This window comes from Hippocampus guttulatus, chromosome 19, assembly GCF_054856545.1.
Source record: "Hippocampus guttulatus isolate MCC_2025c chromosome 19, RoL_Hgut_1.0, whole genome shotgun sequence".
NCBI lineage: Eukaryota > Metazoa > Chordata > Actinopteri > Syngnathiformes > Syngnathidae > Hippocampus > Hippocampus guttulatus.
Genome location: NC_141279.1, coordinates 7,128,688 through 7,142,881, shown reverse-complemented (window position 1 = coordinate 7,142,881; position 14,194 = coordinate 7,128,688). Strand labels below are relative to the sequence as shown.

At 47.8% G+C, this 14,194-nt stretch overlaps 1 protein-coding gene across 2 annotated transcripts in view; it reads right to left on the bottom strand.

The window, feature by feature from the left end:
• Window positions 1-14,194, bottom strand: part of raraa (retinoic acid receptor, alpha a) — a 118,390-nt gene that overhangs the window by 7,930 nt on the left and 96,266 nt on the right. For both annotated transcript variants that reach the window (XM_086138191.1, XM_086138190.1), the window contains 2 exons: window positions 7,478-7,626; window positions 1,547-1,688 (listed from right to left, as the gene is read on the bottom strand). In XM_086138191.1, the coding sequence (XP_085994317.1) occupies window positions 1,547-1,688; window positions 7,478-7,626 (291 nt within the window). The remainder of the gene's footprint in view (window positions 1-1,546; window positions 1,689-7,477; window positions 7,627-14,194) is intronic.

Genomic DNA, 14,194 nt, shown 5'->3' with positions numbered 1-14,194 from the left:
GACAGCACTAAGATCATTTCACGTCCCCTCCCTCCAAGCCTGTCCCCGACGCTGTCCTCTTTGGCACGGCCAGCTGGCCACAGGCCTGGCGCTGTCGTCTGGAGCTGTCTGCCAGCGGACACAAGGTCACCCAGACGTCCCCTGGCTCTCGCAGGAGGTTCACCTTCTGTGCGCCGGTGTCGCTTTAAAGCCGTTTGAAGGTATATCTTTATTCATAGACACCTTTTATTTGCGCGTGTGGACGTGAAGTGTGTTAATGTTTCCATGTGTGCATGATGGGATGAGCCAGGGAAAAAAGGGAGAGAGGGAGACTCCCTACTGGGCCCAGATGGTATGCCTCTCCTTCCTCACCACCCCAGATTCAACCGCCAAAGTCACCGCTGAGGAGACGTGGCAAGCAATCTGCACAATCTGCACTAAATGACCACAGTCAAAAAGAAAAAGGGCCAAACACAAAAGGCCGAGTAAGTGGAGGGTGGCTGAAATCTAGCAAGCAATCTTGCTTCCGTTCAAGAATCAATTTGGGCCGTTGAAAGTAATGACAGGCTCCCACCACTAAGTGGCTCTCTGACTCCATTGGAAAGCATGCGCCCGGGAGCCGGCTGCTGAGATCCCTCGAACCATGATTAATGGCCCCATTCAAGGTAAGTAGCTCAGAGGATAACTTCTTTTACTGTAAGCCACAGAGCTGTGGCATGGGGAGTGCCCTTGCCCCAGCGGTGGCAGGAAAACGAGCTAAATAGCGGAAGGGAAAGCGGCAAGTGACACTTTCTGACCGCGTATGCTGATTGAAGTACAAATGGGCAGCGGATACACATCGGGGTCATGTATAAAATGTCGGGCGGCGGTACGAAGCCTGCAGCGCTCTCTGTTGGTCACACTTGTGGCAATTATTTTATCAGGTCTTGATGCGTATGTATGTCAGGGTGTGAGAGTGTGTGCGTGTGTACGCGCGTTGTCACACAATCCCCGGGGGGTTTGCACGCCTGCTCATCCGCTCTCGGCAGGTGAAAACATATTCATCACGGGCCTGCCAAGCCTGGCGTCACCCTGACTGTTACTGCCAGACTGCATCACGTTTGCAATGAATATTCTCAGCCAGACGCGTTCGCTCCAACGGGAACATGATGGGGATATTATATCGCGCTATGCACAGCGCTCACAAAAAGAGGTTAGGGTCGGTCGACTTACGGGTGAAATTTCAGGATCAACCTAAAATGCACGATAACGCAATAATTTCATGACGATGCGTCACTTCGCATCACTGCCCTTGCACTCTGGTCCCGTTGTCACTGGTCTGAATTTTTCACGGCTAGCGACGAATGGGCTAGCAGAAGTTAGCGACTTATTTTTGTCCACTCGGAGGCACCATCCTCATGTTTGTCATTGTATGGATTTAAAAGGTGACGCCTTGCCTGGTGAGTGACGTGGGTGTCAACGAATGAACGCAAACCCATCTGGGATGGACTCTTAAATAATACGTCTCCCCCCCTGCAAGCCAGATGTGTAAGCGGGGCATCGCGGCTCGGGCGCTTGGTGTACTCACACTCCTTGGACATTCCCACTTCCAGGCACTTCTGAAGCCGACAGTACTGGCAGCGATTTCGAGTGACTTTGTTGATGATGCAGTTCTTCTCACGATGACAAGTGTACACCATGTTCTTCTGGATGCTTCTCCGGAAGAAGCCCTGGTGTGGCAAAGAGAAGAAAGAAAAAGGATTAAGGACATCTGATGACAATTCCCTCATCATGCTATTGTTTTGCCTTCACGAGCCGACCAAAAAAAAAAAAAAGTCCTTGATGACGTTTTATAAATATTCCAGTAAATAGGCCACGCGGAGCGGATATGGCAGCTGCTGTGAAAAGGCGACGAACTGTCAAAACGTCTTCAAAAGGTTTAATCCCTGGCGCGGATGTTGACAAAGACATGTCACCGTGACGTTGTTCGGCAAAGGCTGTGTCACGGTTATCAATGTGGAAACCGCGAGAATTGAAGATCTTAACTGCTAATGAGAGGTAAACATGTCAGGCGTGATCTTATTAAAAACACATGACCTACCAATAAAGTGCCCCCCCCCCCCCCCCCCCCCCACTTTGTGGCCACTCATCCTTCACACCTTGCTGATTTGTGATCCTACTTATGAACCTTATGAACGCTCCCCCTTGTTAATTTGTGAAATGAAATTATTTAGTTCGCGGTAACATTTCGGCGTTAAAACATATCATGTTTATTTTACTTTTGTGGCATGCTGTTTGTATGTGTTGCTGCCCCGTGTGTGTTCAAGTAGCTTTGTGCCGCAACTAGCCGGAAAGAAGAAGAGCCCATTTGATCCACTTGTGGGTTGACGTTACTTATTTAATTTTAGACTTAGATAGTTGTTGTTTGTTGTAACATCACAATCATGTCTGAAAAGTACACTGATGCAAACCTAATGTCCTTGTCTCATGTAATGATGTCATGTAAAATAATCCAAAGGCTTCAAGGTCGCATCAACATTGCGATTGCATGGACGGAGGGGGAAAAAAAAGTTCCATTTCCTGTATTTCCCCTTAAGAGGGGGACAGGATATAAACAAGTGCAGTTGATTCATCAAACAATTCAAACCGTTCCTTTGAGACAGACGCCACGTCGCAATGGGATCAACCAGCCCGGTTCTAAATTTAAAAAAAAAAAAAAAAAGATGACAGCCGAGATGTTGTCATTTTGTAAGTCAGCCTTTCAGCACACTGCGTGGGTTGCAAGCCGCGCATCGGCCCCACAAGCCCCAATAAAATCAATGTTCACCTCAGTGGCTGCATTATTGCGGTGTCAAAAAGATAAAAAGAGGTTAATGCAGATCAGCTACAACCGAGCGCGCCCTCAGTACGGATGCAAACACGCCGCTTGCACACATGCAAAACAGGTCAATGTCGCTATTGATCAGATGCAGTGGGACGCTAGTATTTGAAGGGGCGACGGGTGGGTGGGGCCAACCGGGGCAGTCCCCCCCCCCCTCCCCGCCCCCAATCACGCTGCGGGATTAGCGTCGCTGGCCAACAGATGGTCGCTGGGCCTAAACCCGCAAATTGCTTTCAAGCGATGGCCGTCGCTTGAATCCCAGCGGAGTGATTCATGTGGAGTGCAATTTTGCTTTTTACATTTTTTTTTTTGGGGTTGAGGGGGAACATAAGAAATGCAGTTCCAATGGAGTATTACTCTATATACTATACTATACTATACTATACTATACTATATACTCAAGATAGATGACAATATATTCTTCATCCGCCGCATAGAACGACTACTGTTACTGCGTCTTACTGAGGCGTTTTGACCGGCTCCGTGTATGCTCAGGCCCATAAATATTCAATATTAAATATTCAGACATAGACACAATTTTTCAGCATTCCAGCTCTAGAACGACACCACAGTGGATTTGAAATGAAGCAATGAAGACGTCATCACGATGGCTTCTATAATTGCGGCCATAGAGGAGTGGTATGAAGAGGTGGTTGAACTCTCCCACTGAAAGCCCAGCTCCAAAACACGCGTCCTGCACCTGACTTCTAAAAATGCACACGGCAAACGAGGTATCGCGGCACAAAGCCGTTAACACCGTCGTGTGCTCCCAGCTGGCCCAGGAGCTGTTTCAATCCTCCTCGGGTCACCTGACTAACCTTCTGGTCGTCTTTCATCGAGGTCTTACATCTGTTTTGCAACCTGCTCTTCCCAAACGGGTGAAAAACAAACACAAAAGCAGGTCAGTCCGCTAGATGGGGTAACTTGCCTTTGAACGAGCACACGCCGAGGGACGCGTGGGGTTTGTGTGCGTGTATCATGTCCCATTTCATCCAATGGTGCCCCGACCCTGACCTTGTTGTCACCAGGGGATTGACCTAGTCCTTCCCAACAACACCAGGCTCAGGTGCCCTCTGACAGCACCAGCCCCCCCCCCCCCCCATCCCCACCGCTTGTGAGCCAGTTAATTGTTCCCGCCCCCTCCCCCTCCTTTTCTTTCAGGAGTCATTGCTTCCTGCGGCCCATAAGCCTCTTTTTGTATCCTCGCTTAATCCACCCGGCGACAAGAGCCCTCATCGGGCCTGTCAGACACCCTGCGGGTTGAGAGATGAGGAGGCGGGGCTTGCCAAAGATTCAAACGCGACTGCGTCTTTCACGCCCTCGGTACCTGATGCGCGCCTCGCAGCCTTTGTGCACTTGTGCTCCGTGTGGCGAGCGTGCGTGAGAGCGGAAGTGGCGGCGGAGGAAGGTGTTGGCGAGTTCACGGGCGGAGCAAAGGAATCCTCTCTTACGTGACTTTCGCATTGTTGCCAGATTAAGAGTGCTTCCCAGCCACCTCCTGCGTTCTCACGTGTGCGTTTTATTTGTATTTTTATGCACGAATGTGTCAAACGGAGCTCTCTCTTTTATGATGACGCAGCCACGGCAAGTACTCATATGTTAAGTATGCTAAAAATGGACGGCGTGTTTGAAAGCCAAGAAGCCAGGCGAGAAGCAGCGGCTGGAGAATTGAAACGTCCAAGATAGAAGTCATTTCCTTGATTTATGATGCAGAAAATTCAGAACGAGACGAGAGTGACAGAAAAAAAATAAATTACGGTATCTTTCCCGCTAATTAATTTGCTGCCTTGTTTGAACAACAGCGAAACCAAGCCCTGTGGCAACTACGGAGTACAAAATATTATCAAAGCTTTGATTTTGAAAAAAATGCGCAGGAAATGTACGCGTAGCAAAGCAAATACATAAGCATTTCCACTATCAACCCAGGCTAAACCCGAGTTCTTATGCGATTTTAAATCGCCCCCTCTGCTGGTTGTATAATTGTTATGAAGCTCCAACTTTTATGAACATAAAATAGTTTGAATTCCATCCGAATTACAAACCTAACCAATAAATCATCGTCTCACGCCAAGCGCTTGTGGAAACGGCAGATTTGCGGACACGGGGAAGCGAGTTTGCCTGCCGCACGCCGCTATGCCCCCAAGACGAAACCATAACTAGGAGGGTGTAAGCATGCATATTTCACGTTCAAGTCTTAATATCTAAAGGGGATGAGAAGTGCAATGCCGGTGAGTGTGTGCGGTGCAGTGGGAGTTAAACAACAAACGAGCCAGCTGTCTCAGAGTAAGAGAGCTCAGCACCCCCCCCGTCCCCCTCCCTCCTCCATCAGCATCCATCTCCCGTGTTCGCTGCAGCCCCCAGGAAATGCCTTTGTAGTTTGGCATGCTGCAGCAAAGTCAACGCGGCTAACCCTCAACTTACCCCGGTCTCAAATGAGACAAGCATATACGTTGGCGCGTTTTGCGTTGAATTATTGAGCGCGCTTTGCCAAGTCATCTCCTCTGTAGTCAGAGATACGGAGGAGGCATCCTGAATTTTTCAAATGAGGCACTGCGGATGCGCACGCTTGCGGGAGGATGGTTCGCAAACAGGGGGCGCTAGCAGAGCTAAAAGACAATTTATTGAAGACAACTAGTCTTTAAGTTTAGCAAAGGTGGATTTCTTATTTTGAACGCCAATAGGTGCAACAACCGATCCGGAGTCTACAATTTGGCAACGGTGAAGGAAGCTATTTTTAGCTCCGTATTGGGAAAAGCACACGTTTAGCTGATGATTCATGCTGTGACACTTTTTCCAGCAATGTCCTATCGGCTCTGAAATGGTTTGGGGTAAAGCCTGAGACGCTTGACCTTTCCAGATACATAAACACGGGAACTAAATATAAGCGGTCCAATAGATATGAATAGCCTCGACGGAGAGGGCTGCGTTTTGAGCTGCGCTGAGATGTTGACGGGCGACAGCGAAACCTACGAGTTATTCTTTTCAACTCACTTTCAAATATCTGTGAGGCAGAGAAACGAAAGAAACAGACAGTCTCCTCGGCCTTAAAAAAAAACAACAACAAAAAAACTAATTACTGCGTCGGGTTTGAGACTGATTTCGGAATGAGAAACACTTTGATCACAGGCGGGGGAATGGCTAATTACTCAAATCTATCGCCTGGCCCCCGCTCGCTTTTTTGTTTATCGCACTGAGAACTGCGAGCGAGCGTCACGCTGCTGTGAGCGCTCAGCGCTCCAAATATTTCCTTTTTGCTTTCATTAAAAAAAAAAAAAAAAAAAGAAAAGTTTGCCGCTAATTTGACAAAGTCGTGCATCGCTTATGCGATGGAGGCAAGATGCGCCCGGGGGAGTCGAGGTTCATTGTCGTGAGCTTTCACGTGAAAGGGCTATTCAGCGCCCCGCCCCTTCACATATGGCGCACTGGCCATCGTTTCAGTGATGTCAACGGGTTCAACTGTGGCCCCTCGACCCCGACAAACTGATTTGTAACCCTTCAGACCATCCCCACTTCCGTTTTTTCCCCCCTCCCTTTCTCTGCGTCTGCCCGCCAACGTCTGCCGTCTCCTTCCCGGCAGTCTGTGCCATCTTTGTGTCATTTTGTGAAAGTCCACACGCCACCGAAGCTCCAAGTTTTATTTTATTGGGTTTTTTGGGGTAGGTTTATAGACCTAGGTCGAGATTGTTGCCAAAACCAAGGCACCTGGTAGTTACATTCCATCTGAATGCACAATTCTGCTTCCCTCATGTCTGTCTTTATACGAACTTCAATAAGTCCGGACAACACGCAGTACTCCGCGGTCTTTCTTTTGTTGCGATGACCACAAATAATGAGAAGCAGAGTGAAAATACAGTCCTCTGCCAAGACACAACAACTTATTTTGTTTCTTCCTTGTCCCATGCCAATTTATCCCCCCCCCATATTTTTGGCAGTTGGTCTGATCATTTGAGAAACACTGTTATTCTAACATTAAAAAAGAACAAAAAAACAACTGCTGGTTATTAAAACCTGCAAGCTTGTGCCGGCCAAAGACTTTTGCACGTTACCTTTCATGCACGAGTACAGCAACCTTTCAAGTGATAACACATCAAGGCCTCCTGAGAACATTGATGTGCACGTCAGCAAAAAAAAAAAAAAAAAAAAGAGATCCAGCAAAACACGATTGTGTCGTGCAAACGTGCGCATGCGCTGGATGTGACGATAAGATATGGATTTTTATCTAATTTTACAAAGTGCATTCATGTACAGTGTCGAGAGGGACATTTGATTGTACATCCACTTGTGGCGAGGACACGAGGTAACTTCCACACGGAAGAACCCAGCACTTTTCACGTCAGGAAAAAAAAAGATTGCCGCCTTGTCAGTACTGTACTACTTTCCTATCCGGACGAGGCTTTGGTGCCACGTTGTGTGTTTGAGAGACGACACAAAAACCACGTTTTCATTGCAAAAACAAAAGTTTTCTTGTGTTACATGTCTCCCCCGCATGGATACTAATGATCCAAAACCACTTGAAGAGCCCTCCACCACCCCCACGCCCCTCCCACAACCCCCCAAAGACTTCAAATGATGGTTATGAGACCAACAAACAATGTTGCTGGCTTAGCAGATTCCGAGAAAAGGGCCCCGGAGTCTCACCTTGCAGCCTTCGCAGGCGCTGACACCATAGTGGTACCCTGAGGACTTGTCCTGGCACACAAAGCAGGGCTTGTAGACGCGGGGCGGCGGGGGAGGCGAGGGCGGGCTTGGCACTATCTCCTCCGAGCTGGTACTCTGCGTCTCTATCGCTGCGGAGAGGGGAAAATAAAAATACGTTTAAAAAAACGTGACGGGGGGGGGGGGGGTTGAGGGGGGCTTTTGAGTCAAAGCGCGCTTAATCGATAAGCGGTGACATTCACGGAGAGGCCGATGTGCACACCTTGAACCCGCACGCACATTGCTGGATGGTGCGCTTTCAGATGCGGTGCACACAAACACACTCGCGCGCGTGCACGCGGACCATCAAAGAAATAGCGAGCCCCCCCCCCCCCCTCTGCAGGGTTTTCTTCCCTCGGAGCCAAAGTGATGTCTTGATGCGAGGAACTGCATCGCTGGCAGGGTTCAAAGAAAGTGCTTCCCTCTGATACATGGCCCGCAGTTGCTCTTTTATTTATCCTTGTATAATCAAGCCTTTAAGTAGGGATGCTTAGCAACTCATTCCTCGACATTACGGAGAGAAAGAGGAAAAAAAAACTGCGAAGCACCCTGCCCCCCCCCCCCCCCCCCCCCATTTAGAATGGGAAAAGGAGAATGAAGAGAGCAGTAATCCCCCAACCGGTGTAAGAGCTCATCAGGTGTGCCGTGGGAAATGATTACATTTCATTACATTTCATTTTTTGTTCGGCGGTGGGCTTTTCGAATGTCCAGTGCGAAAAATTAGAAGAGAGCAATTCAAGCCACAAAGCGTTCATGTTTCACCGTTTTTTTCTTCATGTAATATGTATTGGACTTTGACCTCGATATCCCTGCGTGAGTGTCGAGTGTTTGCGTGTGTGCGTGGCAGGACACGGATGTCAAATATGAAAAGCGCGCATTCACGGCACAGCTCTGCAGCCGAGCAAATAATGCCATAATCCCCGCTTGAGCTCGGCGTGAGCGTGGAACTAGGCCATGTTGTCTTCCATTTTTATTCACATGCCATTATGATTACTTGGAATGACGTCCCTCTCCTTTTTCTTTCTTTTTTTTTTTTAATTGACTTTTTATTCCTAGCCAGCAGTAGTGGACCTACGAGGAGGGTTAAAAGGTTAAAATTATTTTCCCAATGTCAAACCCAAGCACCTGATGGCTCTCGAAAACAAAGCTTTTGATATCAAATAATTATTGTATGTAAGCAATACATGTAAAAGAACGAATACATCCAATTGACTGGGAATAGTTAAGATATATACTGTATGCTACAATTAACAGCTTGAAAGAGTTTGAAGCGAAAATGACGCGCGTGTGTCGGCTCCAGGAAGGATTTGGGAGGGGGGCACGCGGCTTCTTTGCAAATGGGCCATCTGTATTGAACAGAGGTGGTTGGGCACAGCGGCGAGCCTGTAGTTGGTGCGCAGCAGTCAACACACGTCGCGTGATTACATCGGATCGGGTCGACGGCATCGATCGCGGCCCGCATGTCTCGGCTCAGCGTGCCAACTTCCGTGTCGGTGCGGCAGATGGTGCACGGACAAGAGATTATGTTCGCCGCAACCAAAATAAACACTCCTGATGCCCAGATCTGTTTAAGGCTTTCCTAGAAGAGGAAACTCTTGCCCACTCAGCACCTTTGCAAAGTTATCTTTACGGTCGGGAGAATGTACAGCAAAGGGGTTTGGCCACGGTACTCTTGCAACACTCAACACTGAAACCCAATCAGGACTCTGAATAAACAATGCAAAACGCTCCAGACAAGCTAAACATTCGCATCTGTGTTTGTGGTGTTGCATAAGCAATGGCTATTCAAACACAAAAGGTGATGCAACACAGGCAGACAGACAATATAGCAACACTCACGGGTATATATTCTTTATCCTCTGTGAAGAACGTCGACTATGACGGCATGTACTGACATCAAGTGTTATGATATACGTATATATTTTTTGTTAATTTCTATAGGGCCGAGATAAGTTCACCGCATTAAGGATTGCAGTCCACATGTTTATATCTCACTGTTTTATGAAAGATGAAAAGTTTTAAGCGATGAAGCCACTGATTTGTTCGCTTTATTGTAAACTTTCTTGACTGAAATAGATACATTGACTGTCTTTCATATTTACTCATTTGCTTTTATTCTAGCATTATCTTTTAGATTATTTTTCCAAATTATTCAGAGGTAATTTGGAGAATGGAAGAAAAACAAAGGACAAAGGCAGACCGCAGGCAGGAAGTGTCCGTCCTTTGCCTTTCATTGCACCTCCGTGGGTGTCATCCGGGGCCCACAGCGCCTGTCATGGTGCCAGGCCATGCCGCCGCTACACCCGTGTCACACAAATTAAACCCCAAATTGAGCGCACCTTACGTAATGTGGCATATTCTCTCATTAGCAAGCGACCATTCACAGTTTTGGATGAGGACTAATTACAGCGCGGCGTAATTAGAGCAAGCGCAGGGCGATTCATCCACATTCAGAACTGCCTTGATTCGAAACATAGACAAACGTAGTGTGTGCCGCCCCCCCCTCGCCGACATCAAAATGACATCTTCATCCACACATGCGATGGGAGTTTTTCTTATCGGTGGACTTCTCTCGCGCATATACACACACTGAAAGTCTTAATGAGAGCATCCACAGAAATCTGGGACACGAGGACATGAGTCTGTGCAGGGAGGGCTGGGGTGTGGGTGGAGGGGGGGGGGGGGGTTACTGGCAACTGTAATTAAATACAATGGCTGGCTTCTGGAGTCCCGTCAGGCCGAGACATGAAGCAAAACAATGGCAGGCCTGTGGCTGGAGAAGCTCCTGGCCCAGTCTGCAGCCCTCCACCAGCTATTATTCAACACCATCCCAGGCTCTCAATCAACACTGCCTATTATTGTCCGAGCCACACAATCATACAGTGGAGGAAGTGACTCACATAGCCCGGAAAGCGCCTGTCCGGATCGTTGCAACAGGCTACAAATGCCGCAAAATGCGCACGCGTCGACAAAGGTCGCTCTTGCCGAAAAGTCACCGCTTGCGAGTCTGACTCAAGCATCACATTGAAAAGAATGCAGCCGGCCGAGGAAAGCGGCGGCGTGATGAACACGATAACGCCCCCCCCCCCCCCGCCCCCCACACCCACCCCCGTTCACTTGGTGCTACAGGAAGCCAGAAAATAGTGTCGAAATGAAAAACAAGAACGAGCTGATAAAAGATGCTATTGTTCGTTGGCAAGGAGGTGAAACAGAAAGCGCGCGATCTGTATCTGAGTTACTGTGTTTGCAAGTCGCACGAAACAAAACAAAATAACAAAAGACTGCAGAATCAGCTGCACGTGTCGTGATGCAGACTGACAGCTCGTTTGAAAAAAGGCTGTCAAATCAGCGCCCGGTGAGTGATGTGGGTGTCAGGAAATGAGAGTGTAGAGTTCATGGAGGTTAACTGTGCTTCATTGACCCCACACCTAAAAATGTTTGTTGTAATCCCAGTTTACGCCACAAATTTAGCCCAAACTATCATAACAAAACACTTTCATGCCAGAATATACCCAGGATCGAATTTCGAGTCTTCAAATGGACCTCGCATACATGTTTCGGGAACGCAGAGGTAAGAACAGTGAGGCAGACATGATAACCACTACCACCATGCTATTCTTTCCCTTTCTGGTAAAATCCTTACGAAATCTGTATAAAGTGTAACGTGATCAGCTTTTGTGTACAACACCAAAGAATCCTTCCTCCAAAAAAAAAAAAAAAAGGAAAGATATCTCCCTCTATCTACCACCCAGATAGCTTAATGGAATGTGCTGCTTTCAAACCGATGATTTAATTATGTTCATGTGTGAGCGGTTTGTAATGGCAGTCTTAAGATTCACTCGACTAGCCACAAGCGCACTTAAGGGGGGGGGGTTGGCAAGGGGGGGGGGGCTGAGTTGGTTGCACTCAGCCACATCCTCCTAAAACAATTACGGCATAACTCCGCGCAAAACGGACAAACATGCGCGAGGCATCCCGATGATGAAGTGGCGCGTGCAGTCGTTCCGTCGTCGTGGAAGTCTGGCGAGCGTCAAACACTTCAAAAGGAATCAAGAGACCGCAGACACACATGCAGAGACACACAACACACACACAAAAAGACAAAAGCCTCCAGACTGCTGTCTGTCTCGGTCCTGTGTTGCCGAGCAGTTTTGGAGGTTCAGCTTTGGGTTAGTCCGTGGAGATTCGATTACCTTTCATCCCCACTGGTGACTGGGTCCAGCTGCGCGGCATATTAATGACATTTCACCGTCATTAGGGGGCAGCTAACTACGTTAGGCGGGCTGGCTGCTGTGCTGGGGGGACTCTGGACATGAGACTTGAGGCCGAGGGGTCTTGGACAGGGGTCGGCCACTCGTGTGTTCGCCATGACTTGTATTAGGTTATGCGAAGGCGCACGCGCACACACACTGGCACACACTGACACACACACATACACACACACACACGCTGACCATGTGTGAAATACATAAAAGAGCATAAAGAGGTCCATTTGTCTTGCAATACAGCGAGTGCGCAATCGAAGAGATGCTAGACAGACCCCCGCGCTAAAGGCTTGTAAGTCGACTCAAAATAATGAAGTGGGACAGCCGATGAAAAAAGCCTCGGGGTGCGAAAGCGTCCAATGAAAGCCAGCCAGTCGTGGGCCCGTGCTTCAAACGCCTGGCGGTCATTTTGCGCTTTTGAAAGAGCAACAAGTGAGCAGGCAAAGGCCATTCGTCATTCGTTGTCCGCGTTATAAATATTCACACTTCAATTTGGGTGTTCGCAGAGTGGAAACATGCGCGCAAACACATCCGAGGATGTTTTGTCAGCACTCTTCAATTACCGAGAGGGAAGGTGGAAAGCGTTTCCTTGATCACTGGGAAATCCTGTCATTCTCGAACAAAGCGTCATAACAGCTCCCTGGACGGGACGCCATCGGCCGCTTTTGACGCCTGACGGCAAAAGCCGAGGAATGAGACGGGGTGTTGCAGTTTGACTCGGGGCGTGTGCGTTCACACACTGGTGGCTGGAAGGAGCCGGCGGGGTGTGTTTGTGTTTAAACACAAGTGTGAACACTTACTGGTTGGAAGAGTGGGGCCGAACGGATGGAATGAAGTGAAAACACACATGCGAGGATGGAAGATCTCGTGGAGCACTCACAACAAGGATGGGCAAAGTTCTTCATTTTGGCCCACCGCTCCCAGCGAAACTTTTTTGTCAAACTAAGCATAAAAAGAACCGCATGACCACGAACTTTGTCTTAATGTCCGCTAGCTTAACGCTAATGCACGAATTCTAAAACATGCAGACAGATCATGTCACATTACTCACTGATGTAACATCTTTATCCTCTGCAAAGAACAACGTAGACAATCACGCAGGACCTGCGACTGTGTCCATGTCGCAAACATTTCCATGTCCGGATTTAAGCGCCCCCCTGGCGGCCAAGACGTACTACATTTTTTTTTAACCTCGTCTCTGAATGATGATTTGGGTCACGTGACTCTTTGCAAAATCATCCGTGGGGCTTGAAGGCAAAAGCTTGCCCACCTTTATTTGGCTTGTGTTCACAAGGCGTGTTGGCAACTAGGCTGCATCAGCACCCGAATCGTTAAACATTTATCATACCAGCGCAACCGCAGAACGCGCACAATGCCTTCACCAAAGACAAAAGGAAAGCCACGCAGTCAGCAAACAACAATGGAGGACATCTAGCATTTCTTGTTCTATCATTCTCGGGCACCGAGCTCATTATTAAAATACAAAGACATTGGCTGTTTTTTCCATTGGCATGCGAGTGTCAGGCGCCTTGGCAGCCGGAATTGACGCCACGCGGAAATATTTTGATAATTGCCTATATTAATTGTCTCAACCTGAAAATATTTGAGACACATCCGTTCAACATTTTTTCTTTAAGCTAAGAATATTTCTGAGTTAATGCCGCGATTCCGATATAAAAATTCGATTGCAGATGAATTGGGTGATTCATTAAAAAAAAATTGATACAATGAATAAAAAATAACCGCTTTTTTGGTGCCTGAATGCTGACGAAAATAAAGATATGAATATCAGGCAGAACATTTGACTATTTTTCAATACTTTATCTTTCATTTGCTTAAGTTTACAACACATTGGCAACAATGGGCAGACATTTTGGCTTGGGGGGGCAATTTTTGTCTTGGGTATTATGGGTTAAAAAAAAAAACAAAGCTGATTTTTAACGTTGGCTCACATTAAAATTGCGGGGTGGCAAGACTGTTTTCCTGCAGCTTTGCAAGTCAGCGCGACAAATATTCACATTTGTGTTTATGTGAAGGTGAGCTAGGAGGATTAGCATTGACCGCGCTCCCCCCCACCCGCCTCTCCCTAACGCTCTCCACCTAAGCCGCTATGTGTTTATCTTGCAGTCTACCTTCTCAGTGAAGTGATGCAGATGACAACACAAGCTTCCCACACACACACAAAAAAAAAAATCAAATTAAAAACAACAGGAACAGCCTGCACATTATAGTCTCAAAACAATAGAACGATCCTGTTTGGGAGCGGGGCGAACCTCCATCTTGGAATACATATCAATGGGTTTTCCACAGCAACTCAAGCTGGGGCAGTCCTAACCGAGCTTTGGTGGATGAACTGCCGAGAGGAGAAAAATCTTCTGGAACGACCAGAACAGTT